At 43.5% G+C, this 15,696-nt stretch overlaps 2 protein-coding genes across 22 annotated transcripts in view; one reads left to right on the top strand and one right to left on the bottom strand.

Moving 5' to 3' along the window:
- NRXN2 (neurexin 2) overlaps positions 1-15,696 on the bottom strand; it is an 845,479-nt gene that overhangs the window by 723,939 nt on the left and 105,844 nt on the right. The window lies entirely within an intron of this gene.
- On the top strand, positions 12,897-13,727 carry LOC143809579 (uncharacterized). The gene is made up of 4 exons (XM_077292623.1): positions 12,897-12,909; positions 13,000-13,057; positions 13,133-13,216; positions 13,418-13,727. The coding sequence occupies exons 2-4, from the start codon at positions 13,001-13,003 to the stop codon at positions 13,631-13,633; spliced, it is 357 nt and encodes a 118-aa protein (XP_077148738.1). The 5' UTR covers positions 12,897-12,909; position 13,000; the 3' UTR covers positions 13,634-13,727.

The raw sequence follows: 15,696 nt of genomic DNA on the forward strand, positions 1-15,696 counted from the left end.
AGAGTACTATATACAGCACAGCCCACAGAGTACTATATACAGCACAGCCCACAGAGTACTATATACAGCACAGCCCACAGAGTACTATATACAGCACAGCCCACAGAGAACTATATACAGCACACAGTAGTATACAGCACAGAGCACAGCCCACAGAGAACTATATACAGCCCACAGTAGTATACAGCACAGAGCACAGCCCACAGAGAACTATATACAGCACAGAGCACAGCCCACAGAGAACTATATACAGCCCACAGTAGCATACAGCACAGAGCACAGCCCACAGATAACTATATACAGCCCACAGTAGTATACAGCACAGAGCACAGCCCACAGAGAACTATATACAGCACAGAGCACAGCCCACAGAGAACTATATACAGCCCACAGTAGCATACAGCACAGAGCACAGCCCACAGATAACTATATACAGCCCACAGTAGTATACAGCACAGAGCACAGCCCACAGAGAACTATATATAGCACAGAGCACACAGTAGTATACAGCACAGAGCACAGCCCACAGAGAGCTATATACAGCCCACAGCAGTATACAGCACAGAGCACAGCCCACAGAGAACTATATACAGCCCACAGTAGTATACAGCACAGAGCACAGCCCACAGAGAGCTATATACAGCCCACAGTAGTATACAGCACAGAGCACAGCCCACAGAGAACTATATACAGCCCACAGCAGTATACAGCACAGAGCACAGCCCACAGAGAACTATATACAGCCCACAGCAGTATACAGCACAGAGCACAGCCCACAGAGAACTATATATAGCACAGAGCACACAGTAGTATACAGCACAGAGCACAGCCCACAGAGAACTATATATAGCACAGAGCACACAGCAGTATACAGCACAGAGCACAGCCCACAGAGAACTATATACAGCCCACAGCAGTATACAGCACAGAGCACAGCCCACAGAGAACTATATACAGCCCACAGCAGTATACAGCACAGAGCACAGCCCACAGAGAACTATATACAGCCCACAGCAGTATACAGCACAGAGCACAGCCCACAGAGAACTATATACAGCCCACAGCAGTATACAGCACAGAGCACAGCCCACAGAGAACTATATACAGCCCACAGTAGTATACAGCACAGAGCACAGCCCACAGAGAACTATATACAGCCCACAGTAGTATACAGCACAGAGCACAGCCCACAGAGAACTATATACAGCCCACAGCAGTATACAGCACAGAGCACAGCCCACAGAGAACTATATACAGCCCACAGTAGTATACAGCACAGAGCACAGCCCACAGAGAACTATATACAGCCCACAGCAGTATACAGCACAGAGCACAGCCCACAGAGAACTATATACAGCCCACAGTAGTATACAGCACAGAGCACAGCCCACAGAGAACTATATACAGCACAGAGCACAGCCCACAGAGAACTATATACAGCCCACAGCAGTATACAGCACAGAGCACAGCCCACAGAGAGCTATATACAGCCCACAGCAGTATACAGCACAGCCCACAGAGAACTATATACAGCCCACAGCAGTATACAGCACAGAGCACAGCCCACAGAGAACTATATACAGCACACAGTAGTATACAGCACAGAGCACAGCCCACAGAGAACTATATACAGCCCACAGCAGTATACAGCACAGAGCACAGCCCACAGAGAACTATATACAGCCCACATCTCTTCTCTTCCTCCCCTCACCTCCTCCGAGAATGGCCCCACAGTCCAGAAAAAAAAAAAACTCTCCTCACCTCTCCTCGTGCCCCGCGTTGCTTCCTGGTTCCTGCTCCTGTCTCAGCAGCTGCAGTCTGCCCGGGACACAGCAGGTGCGCGATGATATGACATCATCGCGCACCCGCAGTGTCAGAGGCAGAGCGGGGAATGATGGGAGAGGAGCGTCTGTAGACGCTCTCTCCTCCATCATTGCATTCAACTGTACCGGCGTCTATACGCCGGTATAGTTGAATGCGACGGCGGGGGCGGCGGATTGAGCGGCCCACCACTGGCACCGGCCCTTCTGGCATTTGCCAGAAGTGCCCTATGGCCAGTCCGGCCCTGATGCTGGGTGATGGTGAAATGACTTCCTGCTAGCAAGCAAGAGCAGTGTGTCGGTCACACTTGGCACTAACCATAGCACTGCCGTACACCCTTGAGGGCCAGGTATACTTTTCACCCACCTCCCGGTCCTGGTAAAGGGGACTTTAGCAGAACCCTTCCTAGGCGGTGAGCAGCATGGCGCCTGGTGTCTGGCCACACAAACAGCAGAAAGGGCAAACACACCAGAGCCAAAAAATCCACAGCGCAACTGCATAAACTAAGTTTAACAATGAGAAAACAAACACAGGCACCAAAGCATGAGCCTCCTAAGAAGCACAGCAACACTGACATTAACCACCCACCAGAACTGAGAATAATCTGCAACAAAAGGAGGAAATAGGTTTAAATCTACCTCCCAGCAGTCACCTGACCATGCTGGGGCAACGCCCCAATCTTCACCCCGGATAACAGAGACACCGGAGGAAGGGAGAGAAGACTGGAGGGAAATTCACACTATCTGACTGCCTTAGTAGGTACGGCATCCAGCACCTGAGGGCAGCAGCTAGCACCAGGGGGTCTGGGGTCCCTGCACAGTATATTCGCTGGGAGTAGTGTCATCCCATCTCCCAGCAATGGACTGAGTGATCACCCCTCAAGCTCCGCCCCCGAAGGTGACACCCTGCTCCTCACGGCCAGTGAAGGGCGATGGGTGACCCGCTGGAGCCCACACAGGAGGGCATGGGGCCCACTCAGGTACGGAGATACAATTCTTTACAAAATATCAAGTTGATAATTTTCTACGACCCCCAAATGATGAGAAAAATGTCCAAATTGCACCTGACAATTTACCTGCCTAAAGGAAAAACACTAGAAGCTCCTTATCTAGAGGAGATCTTTATCCATCTTAAGAGCAAGCACTTGAGGCACATAATATTGTGGAGATCGTTTCTTTCCTAAAGGGAAATCTGTGTGTGCAGACAAATGATCTAGTCGAGATCTCCATTTGCCTAAAGGACAATTACTAAAAACATATGACCTTGTAAAAATCCACAAGAGGCATTTGATCTGGTTGAAAGCTTTTGATTCCTACAAGATAAGCACTAGAAGCACCTGATGTTATGTAGATCTTTTCTTTCCTAGAAGACAAGTACTAGATGCATGATACTGTGTGGACATCTTTAGTCTAATAAAGAAGAAGCATTATAGGCACATATGATTTTGGAGACATCTATACTTTCATAAAAGACAAGCATTAGAGGCACATGATCTTGTGGAGATATTTACTCTCTGAAAGAACTGAAACTAGAGGCACTTGGTCTTGTAGTGATCTTTTCTTCTCAAAGGACAAGCACTTAAAGGAGCATAATTTTGTTGTGATCTTTACTCCCCAAATGGACAAGCACATGAGGAGCATGTGGAGCGCCCATGGGGCCGTGGGGTACCTGGTACTGGGTCCGACATGGCAATTCTTAAAGGGGAAGGTCACGGCAGCAGTGACCCAGTCCGTGGCCTTGGGCGTCCATAAATATAGTGGGGAAATGTTTGTGATGCCACCCGTCGTGTTCGGCAATGAGATGGTGGCTGCAGTTCAGATCCTCTGGGGCAGATGGTGAAGCAGCAGAGTTGGTACAACTCTCCACAGGTAGAGCTAACCCCAGGGCAGATGTAGTGTTGAGATATAAGATGGCGGTGGTGGCTATGCCAGGCAGGTGCGATTGGAATAATGCAAAGGACACAGCAAGGTGTAGTTTCCAGATTTTTACTTACAGTTCTTTATGGCAACCAGCCAGGTGTGCAGTGTCCTCCGGGTCTGTGGTCCAGCAAACTCCCAGGTAGATTTAGATACACCTTTCCAGGACTCCTTTTATATGCCTTTCTCTAGCCGTCTCTCTATTCTGGCTTTCCTCTTCTCCTGCCCAGCACCTTACCCACAGTGTCTCAAGCCAGCAGCCACAAACCTGGTCGGGCGACATCCTCTGAGTCCCCTTGATTCTATCCAGCTGCCTTTTTGGCGAAGTATGGGTGGATGTGTCTGTGCTTCTTGCAAAAGTCACAGCCTCCGGTTTCTTAGCTAGACCTGTAGTTTCTCACTAAGTTGGGGACAGTTCCCTGACTGCGACTTGGACCCTCCATGTCTGGATGCGGGCCCCACGGGTGGCTTCTGCATTTCACATGCCCCTAGGACCCCTTCTTGCCTCTGGAGCTTCTTTCTGTCTCTATTTCACACTTCTGTCTGTCTGTCAGGAGCTGCAGACCTGGACGTCTGCTCACTTCCACTTCCTCCCTCCTCCACACTTTCCCTCCTAATTAGCTCCTCCCCTACTCTACCTACCCCACCCACTCCCAACACCCATTCCTATCCAGCCTGGGATGAGGCCTTCCTCCCTAAGGGTATGCCCAGGTGCCCCGACTAAACTGGTGTGTGTTGGATGTGAGTGTAAGGCCGGCATCACACTAGCGAGTTTTACGGACGTATGAGAGGTGCAGAAAATACGGATTGCATACGATACAATGATTTTCTATGGCCCAGCTCCATATTATTACGGCCGTAGAACATCGCAGCATGCTGCATTTGTCGCCGTATTGCGCAAAAAAATCACCAATGAAAGTCTATGGGGGCGAGAAAAATATAGATTACACACGGACCAGCAGTGTGACTTGCGAGAAATATGCAGCGGTGTTCTATAGAAAAGCCGGTAATTCAATTGCCGGCTTTTCCTCTCTCCTTCACAAACCCGACATGATATGAGACATGGTTTACATACAGTAAACCATCTCATATCCCTTTTTTTGCATATTCCACACTACTGTTAGTAGTGTGTATGTGCAAAATTTGGGCGCTGTAGCTCGTAAAATAGAGGGTTAAATCGCGGAAAAAATTGGCGTGGGCTCCCGCGCAATTTTCTCTGCCAGAGTGGTAAAGCCAGTGACTGAGAGCAGATATTAATAGCCTAGAGAGGGTCCATGGTTATTGGCCCCCCCTGGCTAAAAACATCTGCCCCCAGAATGTCCTGTAGTTACCTTGAGTCGCGGTGATGCGCCCTCTGCTGGATGTCTTCATGTGAACTCGAGCCTGGGAAAAGTTCCCACGCTCGAGTTCATATGAGTTCATCCAGCAGAGGGCGCATCACCATGACTCAAGGCAACTACAGGACATTCCCCTACACTCCATTCATTCCCAAAATTTTACAGACAGGAGCATTAACTCCTTCAGATGGATTTACATCGTGGGACGTGACTGAACGACAGAAGGTATGGGATATTGTTGATTTTTTATTTTTCCTTTTTTACAGAACGAGGGTCTTCAGGTGGATTAAGAGTCTAATAAAATATTAAAACACCCTGTGTCTTTATTTCATTAAAATACTTTTTAATAATGTGTGTGTGTTTTATTAACCATTTCGTACTATTGGATTAATAATGGATAGGTGTCATAATTGACGCCTCACCACTATTAACCTGGCTTAATGTCACCTTACAGTAGCAAGGTGACATTAACCCTTAATTACCCCATATCCCACCGCTACACGGGAGTGGGAAGAGAGTGGCCAAGTGCCAGAATAGGCGCATCTTCCAGATGTGCCTTTTCTGGGGTGGCTGGGGGCAGATGTTTTTAGCCAGGAGGGGCCAATAACCATGGACCCTCTCTAGGCTATTAATATCTGCCCTCAGTCACTGGCTTTACCACTCTGGCGGAGAAAATTGCGCGGGAGCCCACGCCAAATTTTTCCACGATTTAACCCTTTATTTTACAAGCTAGAGCCCCCAAATTTTGCACATATACACTACTAACATTAGTAGTGTGGACCATGCAAAAAAAAAGGAATATGAGATGGTTTACTGTATGTAAACCATGTCTCATATCCTGTCGGGTTTGTGAAGGAGATAGCAAAAGCCGGCAATTGAATTAACGGCTTTTGTGCTATCTCGCGCTGAATTAAATATAAATACAGCATATATATATATATAGACTGTATATATGTTTTAACGAACATTTGAGCCCATAAATCCATTAGATGTCGGTTTTGCAAGCCTGCAAGAAAATATCGCAGTACGGATGCCATACGGATTACATACGGAGGATGCTATGCACAAAATACGCTGCCACACCCTGCCTACGGATGACATACGGATCACTATTTTGGGAACATTTCTGCGTATTACGGCCATAAAAAACGGACCGTATTTTCATACGCTGAGTGTGACGCCGGCCTTAGAGTCCTGCGTAGTGCTCCCTTCTTACCTGAGAGTGGGATACCACACCTCTGGATGAGGTGCAGCACCTCTGTATGAGGTGCAGCACCTCTGTGGCGACTGGACCCCAGGGTTGCCACACATGATTTTGTAGAGATCTTTACTTGCCTAAAGTATGGTCACTAGGAGTGTAGGTTCTCGTGGAGAACTTAACTAGCTGCAAAACTAATCAACAGAAGCACTTGATCTCGTTGAGATCTTTACTTGCCTAAAGGACAAGCAAGAGTGGCAAGGGATCTTTTGGAGAGCTTTACTCGCCTAAGGAGTATATATATATTTCTATCAGGATATTCTTATAATCTTTTTAATGTATTCATTTGAGTTGAAAAAGAGAGTTGGTACCCACTCGAAAATATGTAATTCAATTAATCAAAACAGGGCTACATGGGTTTTCTAAGAAAGAACGACTGGTCCAGTCTATCTCTCTCTCTCTACGAAAAGGCATCTGATTATCATCCCATTTCTTCTTCCCACTCTTCAGCTTCTGTAACATGAGCAGTATCCATATTCTTCTAGTAGGAAGGATGAAGGAGCAGCTGGGGTCCTAGCACATAAATAAGCCGATAGTAGAATTTAGCCCTTCTTCTAGAAGGACACCAGGAATAGGATTTAGCGCACTACTCTATTGGAGGCTCACAGTCTTTTTTTTTTTTACAGACTTTATAGAATGCATTAGAAAGATTCCATAAGTGAAGGGGAAAGTATTTTATCTTCTAAACGACTTCACACATGGTATTAAACCGTATTAACAGAGTAGCCAGTGGAAAAATAATTGAAGCACATTGATGGCTTAGTTCATCAGAGGATGGTTGGAACTCGCTATGACTCAGTGTTACATATCAGCACACATAGTAATTAATTGTTCATTCATTTTCGAGAAAGTAATGGAAGAGGATGCTAGAGGGCCTGGAAAGTAATGCAGGCAAAGAAACATAGAGACATCTGCTACCAGTAGAGTGAGAACATTTTATTCTCTTAAACCCTCCACAGTTTTCCTCATATTACAAGATGCTTCCAATTGAAATGTTTTATTTTCTAATTCACATACAAGGATTTTAATGATTGCTTGTCAATTAGTGTTGCAACCAGAATTGTGGTTTATTCAAAAGATAACGATGTATTTGACAAATTTCTTGCTTTATGTTTAATGTCACCTTCCTCCGTAATAAAAGTGATACCTCGCTAATCACATTGAATGCATTTTCAAAGGGCCAGGTGCGCATTCAACACAATCCCTCTTGTCTTCTGTAACTACAATCAGACCTAGGAGTTTAATAACTGAGATTTCTCATCGCGGATCCGAATCAGTAGCCCTAATATCGCAATTATTTTCATCATCTCACACTTCCATTTTCTTGGAGGAATTACGGCATCAGTAATTGATTTCTAGCTATACCTGTCACATCCATCTGGGTTTCTTGAAACAGATGTACCGGTAGGTCACTCATTATCTGCATACACTAAATGTAAAGCTGGCTATATATACACTCCACAATTTTTTTGACCAGGTGCCAGTATTCAAGAGAATCTGGAGAAATTAAATAATTTACAAGAAAGAATCATATTCTTTATGGCTCATACTATATAATAAATAAACCATTGGGGCGCATAATGGGGGTGACAGATGGTCCTCCTTTTTTATATAAACAGTTGGATGCCATGCACTATTCAGCACAGCATCTAAGGAGGAAAATTGCTATAATCAGAGCTAGCTTGAAACTATATAGTTTCAATAGTTACATCTAGGTCTCTGCTGTGTAAAATAGTGGGCACCTGTCGGCTATGGAGGGGTTCTCATTCTCAATATATGCCTTCCCATAGTTGCTGTGTGGTTTGCCACTGGCAACCATTTTGCATGACAAAGTCCTGAAGATCTTTATATTATTTATTTGTGTATTATTATTTATTAATTTGTTATCATATTCTGAAGGTCTTTACAGACATCATCACTGTCCCAATTGGGGGTCACAATCTCCATTCCCTATCAGTATGTCTTTGGGGGTGGAGGAAAACCAGAGAACCTGGAGGAAACCCATGCAAACATGGGAAGAACTTTCAAACTTCTTACAAATGTTGTCATTGGTAGGATTAGAATGGTGCAAAGCAACGGTGCTAACCACTGAGCCACCATGATCATTCTCATCCTCTGTGTAAGATATGCAGATTTAATGTCGAAAAATGGATGCATATCATATTGTATTGTAGAGCTAAAAGTTAGGCCTTTGCTCAGTTTGTAAAAGAGCTCTAGAAGTGGTGATCGAGAAGCTTCATATCAATGTTTGCGACCTCTTAAAGTACAGAGGCTTCTGAAGGCACAAAAATGTCCCACTGTATCACAACTAATAGGAGGTGATAACAACTGATCAACATGTCTCAACATGTCTCTGGGTAATTTAAATAGAGTGTGTTAATGATCCTTTGTAGGCATAATAAACAGATTGTTGAGTACAGTTCTTTGTTCACAAGGTGAGACATAGTGTATCCAGGTTGGTGGAGGAGATGTACAGGTGAAGTCACAGGTAGGGGATAATGAACCCAAAGTGGGACACAAGGGGGAGAAGATAGAGAGGAAATTGATGGAAGAAAGGAAATTGAGAGACTGAGGGAAGGTTGGCATTGAGGGATGTGTCTCTGAGAGAGGTAGGCCATGCCAAGGAGAGGACATTCCAATAGAGATGAGGTCCACACCAATGTGGCAAAAAAGGAGGCACCGTGTGAAGGGTTCCTTTGTGGTAATTATAATAATATGTGAATGACCATCAGCTTAAAAAATATTTGTTTCTTCGTGTAATGATTTTTGTTTTATCAATTTTTTACTGTGCATTTGGTTTGAGATATAAAATAATTTCTTTTTATACACTTTTGTTGCTATGCTTTTATTTGCTGACCATCCACTACAATTTACGTAGGGATATTGTTGTCGTGCGTTATTTTTATCGTTCGATATCGGTGTTGTCAATAATAATATTTCTTGATGTTGTAATTGTTTAGTATCCTTGTCATATGAAATTGATATTGTTCACGAAAATGGTGTTTCTTACATCTAGAAGAGTGTCGCGGTATGGTGCAGAATTCATGGTTGCTTTAGTAATAGCAAGTTGTCATTATGCCAAATATGACGAAATCTGTGCTTACTTTATGGCTTATTTATTTATAGGACATGATCGCAAACCGCTTCTTAGAGATGAGCAGTAATGTAATGCACCGATTATGTGGTTTCTGCTCACTGCTGTCCTATAAATCTTTTATTTCTGCATAATATACACTGACCTTAGCTCAAACTATTGAAACCTGTAGATTTTCTTTCAGATTGTTTTGTAACTCTTTGGTTGAGTTGCTTCCCGCAAAGTCTTCCAAAGAGTTTCACTGTGGTTCTATGAGATCCCATGATCTTTAGGGCATGGGGAACCAGGACCAGTCCATTGCCCTGCTGTCAGCGGTCCTCTGTGTAGCTCCTTGGTCCTCCAAAACTCTTCTAGCTGCCTCCGGGCCCATTACATCTTCAGAGTGGTCTTTGGCATCTCCAGCGCTGATTGGAGGTGTGCCGAATCTACTTTGAAGATAAAAGAAGTCTTGGGGCATTGGTAGAGGTGAGTATTATATATTTTTTTTTAACAATTCTTGGCCCTTTAGAACCCATCCAAATGATGTCCTCCTATCTCATTGTGTCTCATCATTGCCTCATCCTTCCTCCCTGCAGCTCTGTCTCCTCAGATTGGCTGAGCATGTTCATATAGATTACTTTTTCATTGGGAAGTTAGTGCATGGAGGGGTAGAATCAGTGCATGGATGTCCCGTACAGCATGGGCAGAATCATAAAAATGCATAATACTGAACTAGTAGTAAAATATATACAATGGCATGTAAAAGATTGGACACCCCCGGTAAAAATTACTGTTATTGTGAACAGTTAAGCAAGTTGAAGATGAAATAATCTCTAAAAGGGCTAAAGTAATAGATGACATTTTTAATTTGTATTTTATCAATATCTATATTGTCTTTTTCACATTTAAAAAATTACAAAAAATGAAAATGGACTGATGCAAAAGTTTGGCCATGGTTAGTACTTAGTGTCACCCCATTTTGCAAGTATCACAGCTTATAAATGCTTTTTGTAGCTAGACAAGGGTCTTTCAATTCTTGTTTGAGGGATTTTCACCCATTTCTTCCTGGGAAAATTCTTCCAGTTCTGTGAGACTCTTTGATCATCTTGCATCCTCTGCTGTTTTGAGCTCTAGCCACAGATTTTCAATGATGCTCAGATCAGGGGACTGTGAGGGACATTGCAAAACCTTAAGCTTGCGCCTTTTGAGATAATCTATTGTGGATTTTGACATGTGTTTAGGATCATTATCCATTTGTAGAAGCCATCCTCTTTTCAACTTCAGCTTTTTTTTACAGGTGGTGTTATATTTGAATGAATGTATTGAAAGTTCATTGAATCCATTCTTCACTCTTCCCATGAAATGTTCCCTGTGCCATTTGCTGCAACACAATCCCAAAGCATGATTGATCCACCTCTATGATTAATGTCTGGCGAGATGTTCTTTTCTTTAAATTCAGTGTCCTTTTTTTCCCACACATACCTCTTGATCATTATGGCCAAAGAGTTCTATTTTAACCTCATCGATCGATCTACAGGACTTGTTTCCAAAATGAATCAGGCTTGTTTAGATGTTCTTTTGCATACTTTTGATGCTAAATTTTATGGTGAGGATGCAGGAGAGGTTTTCATCTAATGACTCTTCCATAAAGGCCATAATGTGAAGGTGTCTCTGAACAGTAGAACAACGTAGCACAACTCAACAGTCTACTAAATCTTTCTGAAGGTCTTTTGCAGTCATACAGGTGTTCTGATTTGCCTCTCTAGCAAACCTATGAGTAGCTCTTAATGAAGTTTTGCTTGTTTTCAAGACCTTATTTTGATCTCCACTGTTCCTGTTAACTGTCCTTTCTTAATTACATTTCAAAGTGAGGAAAGGGCAACTTAAACACTTTGCTATCTTCTTATACCCTTCTCCTGCTTTGTGGGCCTCCACCATTTTCATTTTCAGAGTGCTAGGCAGCTGCTTAGAAGAATCTATGCTCAAATATTCAAAGAGCATACAACCTTATATATGGGTAGAGACATGTCGCTACCTGCCTCTCCATTAATATTTAAGGAGAAAATATTAAGGAGTGGTTTACTCCATATAACAGCCTGCGTATGAATTGAAGTATTCATTAAAATACTCATACACATAGATAAAATGAATTATATTTTATTAAACATACTTAGAAACATAGAACAAACAATAGTAGTAACTATATGAGCAATCCAAAGAGGATGGATCAAGTAAGAAAAAAATGGTGGTAAGTCAGGTCTGATCTGAGCTATCATTGCTTGTATAACCTGTACTTAAAAATGGCTGCCCTGCATTGTGTATATCATCTCCAATTGACCCAATTTAAACAGGCCAATCCATATAGCCTGTTTACTACAGTTTGTGCCTTTTCCATTGATTATACACAGCGCTAAAAAGGTGTATAGGGATGGAGCAAGGGTTTGTGGGTCATAAGAGACAAAGACTGCTTTTATATGCAGGCAACATTCTGCTTCTCCTCTGTAACTTGGGCTAATATACCAGGCTCAGTTACAAGGGAAACAAGATGAAAATAAAAATATTTTAATATTTACATGCCCCCAAAGGTCTTTTATGACCTCATGGAGAGGGGGGGAGGCAAAATGTGTAAGATAACTGAAAAATAAATAAATACAAAATAACAGGTAAAATATATTTAAAAAATGCCACTGTCAATTCAAATGCTGTAAAAAAAATAAAGGCTATTATGTAAAATATTTGTTAGAGAACTGGGAACACATTTTTAAATTTATTATAGTAGAAGTCCTTAGTGGTCATAAAAAATGATGAAAACAGACACTTATTTAGCTTATTTTTCCACTGATATCGCCTAATATCAGCGAAAAGTAAAATAAGAGTGACATTAAAATGAAGCCCCATGTATCATGAAAAAAAGATGCAAAAAGTACTTGAATATCCAAAGTAGAAAAAAGTTATAGTTCTTTAAACTGCATGTATGAAAAACCCCTGAAAAAGTGTCTGGATAGGAAAGAGGAGGTAAATGGCCAAGTATTGGATTGCTAAAGCCGCTTTCACATTTGCGGTTGTGTCCGCAGCGTTTCTTCCGCAAATATCTGCATGCGTTGTGTATTCCTATCTTTAACATTAACGACGCATGCGTTTTTCTATGTTCGCGTTTTGCCGCGTTTGACGACGCATCTTGGCGCGGAAATGCAACATGTAGTAATTTTTAGAGGCGTCAATTTGCCGCCTGGAAACGTATGCGGCTGATTGCGCAAGGTTTGCGCCCAAAAAACGCATTGTAGTCTATGTAAACGCATGCGTTTTTCAGTACATGCGTTTGCTTGCGTTTACCGACGCATGCGTCTCAATTGAGAAAAACATGTCTAGACACTGATAAGCCACCCCCCACATACAAGGTGATAAAGGGAGGGAGTGGACATTTGCAGGTCACTAGTCAGCAGACTGCCTTGCAGACGAGACGCCCCACAGCCCCTTGGAGCAGCAAACAAGCCTCAGAACTATGTGAGTATATCCTATCCAATGCATTTCTTTTCTATAATCTGTGTCTATGTGCCCTAATTTCTGTCATTCCTTTCTTTCTGCACACATCAGAATGTCTTCTTCTGATGAGGAAACGCCTGGGCCTGCACAAGGGGAACATGTCAGCGAAGTGAGTATTCACCTCCTCAGATTGTATTCACTGTCACATCTACACATATGACAATGTATATTTTCCCTTTTTCAGACCACTTCTTCTACAGCGGAAGAGACTGGGCAGGAGACTGGGCAGGAGCAGCGTAGTCACGGCCGGGCAACACGGCGGCATCGTGTAAGTATAGCTGGCTGAATGTGTATTGTATCCTCACTTTATAATTCTTGAATCTTCATTTCTTTCTACTTCTCTCTTTCTTTCCCTTTTGCTTCAGCACCAGTGTTTTTTTTTACTTCAATATTCATGCCATTCCTCTGATTCTGTTTTCTGTCTTCCGTATGTGAACGCCTCCTATATTAATGTACTTTTTGTTGTTAGGTTCCAGAGGAGGATGAGGACCTAATTGAGAATGAACACCTCATCTCCCTGGTTCACGAGCGAGTCGCATTGTGGGACACCCGGGATCCACTGCACGCCAACAATGTGACGATCCGGAGGCTTTGGAATGAGGTGGCCGCAGCGTTGTGGGATGGCTGGGCCAATGCCCCGGCTCGGGTCCGTTCTGCATTTGGTAAGTATCGCAATGCAGTGTGATGTAGTCAATACCTTGGCCATGCTCACACAACTGTGTATGATGTGAGAAAGTCATTACTTTTTCACAGCACATACAGTTGTGTGACCATGGTCAAAAGACCATTGTCCTAACTATTATGTTTTGTTTTGCCAACAGTGTCAAAAGTGAAAACACGTTGGAGATCGATGAAGGACCGCTTCAACAAGGACCTGCGCCAAGAGAGCCGGCTTCCAAGTGGTTCTGCAGCAAGGATACGCAAATACAAGTACCACCGCATCCTTGCGTTTTTGAGACCAGTCCTTGCACGAAGAACGTAAGTATATTGGTTAAAAAAGAAAAAAAAAATGGTGTATAATGCAATTTGTTGCTGGTCATTATTTCCCATCAGTATTTGTAATCCGAAACCTTGATTGATTGATAGATGCAGCAGTGGGGTACGTGTTCTTTGAATACTTTCCCTCACATAGTTCCTCTCCAGGTTTTGGCATACCAATACTGATTTGAAATACTGATCAAATACTGAGAGTGTGATGGCAGCCTGCACAACAGATCTATACTCAGCAAGTTAGGTGTCAGAAATAATGAATTCAGGATGCCAATGGCTCCTCAATTCATTTTTCCTGACACTTGTCCTGGTGAGTATACAGGAGGCTTGTATGTCCTCTGTCGTCAATTCGTATTTCCCATCAGTATTTGTAATCCGAAACCTTGATTGATTGATAGATGCAGCAGTGGGGTACGTGTTCTTTGAATACTTTCCCTCACATAGTTCCTCTCCAGGTTTTGGCATACCAATACTGATTTGAAATACTGATCAAATACTGAGAGTGTGACGGCAGCCTGCACAACAGATCTATACTCAGCAAGTTAGGTGTCAGAAATAATGAATTCAGGATGCCAATGGCTCCTTAATTCATTTTTCCTGACACTTGTCCTGGTGAGTATACAGGAGGCTTGTATGTCCTCTGTCGTCAATTCGTATTTCCCATCAGTATTTGTAATCCGAAACCTTGATTGATTGATAGATGCAGCAGTGGGGTACGTGTTCTTTGAATACTTTCCCTCACATAGTTCCTCTCCAGGTTTTGGCATACCAATACCTTGTATAGAGATATGGCTTGTATTGTCTCCATCATCTCTTCATAGTTTACATCAGTTTTTTTAATCCCCAAGGACTGGTCGATGCATGCAGAAGTATAGCATGTTGTTTTATGAAACTTTTATTCCTACTGTTGAACTCCTGGCTTGCAAATTCTGATGTAAAATTCACTACAAATAGTAGTGTGACCTTTCCCTATCTGAATGTGTATCTAACTGTTCAGTTATCTTTTTGTAAATGTTTTGTAATATTTTTTTTTTTTTTCCGCAGCACTTGGAGCTCCACTGTTGGCCCAGGTTCTGGAGCGGTCCTTCATCAGTCAGCCACGGACCCGTCCCAGCCATCCTCCAGCGCTGCAGCAAGTGGGCCTGAGACACAACCTGGAGACCAGGAAGCTGGTCCATTAGGTGTTCCCCTTCCCCAGTCCTCTGCCTCTAGCCAATTTTTTATGGGCTCCTCCCGGCAGCGGCAGAGGGCCGCGGACAGGTCACTCATGCCCGAGTTTTTGCACTTGAGCTCGGTCTTCCATGAGGGACTCAAGGCGATGGGTGACCGACTGGATACTGCCATTAGTCATATGAGCACACGTATCCAGGAGGTAACCACAGCCCTTGCCCAAGTGAAAGCCGACCTCCAGAGGCCAGCACATCATTTTTTTAATCAGATAGAACAGGGCATGTCGGAACACCTTAGTCCTGAGCTCCAGATTACTGTTATGCAGGCCTGCAATGCTGCTTACGTGCAGGCTATGCAGCAGTCGGTATTTTCAGCAGACAGTGGGGACATTTCCAACAGTGCCCACACTGTCACGCTTTACATCAATGCCGACATCTGCTGCATACCACTGCACGGCCACCTCCATTCCAAACACTTCCGGACCGTATTATAGCACCACCACCATGCCCAGTGCAGTGGGTCAGCCCACCGCCACCACCATGACAACTGCTGCTCCTGCTTGGGCCTCCTCCACTGCCACCAGCATGC

The sequence above is a fragment of the Ranitomeya variabilis genome, chromosome 2 (assembly GCF_051348905.1).
Source record: "Ranitomeya variabilis isolate aRanVar5 chromosome 2, aRanVar5.hap1, whole genome shotgun sequence".
NCBI lineage: Eukaryota > Metazoa > Chordata > Amphibia > Anura > Dendrobatidae > Ranitomeya > Ranitomeya variabilis.

What these genes read in the sequence shown, in the direction of transcription:
- LOC143809579 (XM_077292623.1), top strand. Translation starts at nt 13,001, where the DNA reads ATGTCTTCTTCTGATGAGGAAACGCCTGGGCCTGCACAAGGGGAACAT. An exon ending in AAGGGGAACATGTCAGCGAA is followed by an intron (nt 13,058 to 13,132) that starts GTGAGTATTCAC and finishes TCCCTTTTTCAG; the next exon opens with ACCACTTCTTCTACAGCGGA. An exon ending in GGGCAACACGGCGGCATCGT is followed by an intron (nt 13,217 to 13,417) that starts GTAAGTATAGCT and finishes TTTTGTTGTTAG; the next exon opens with GTTCCAGAGGAGGATGAGGA.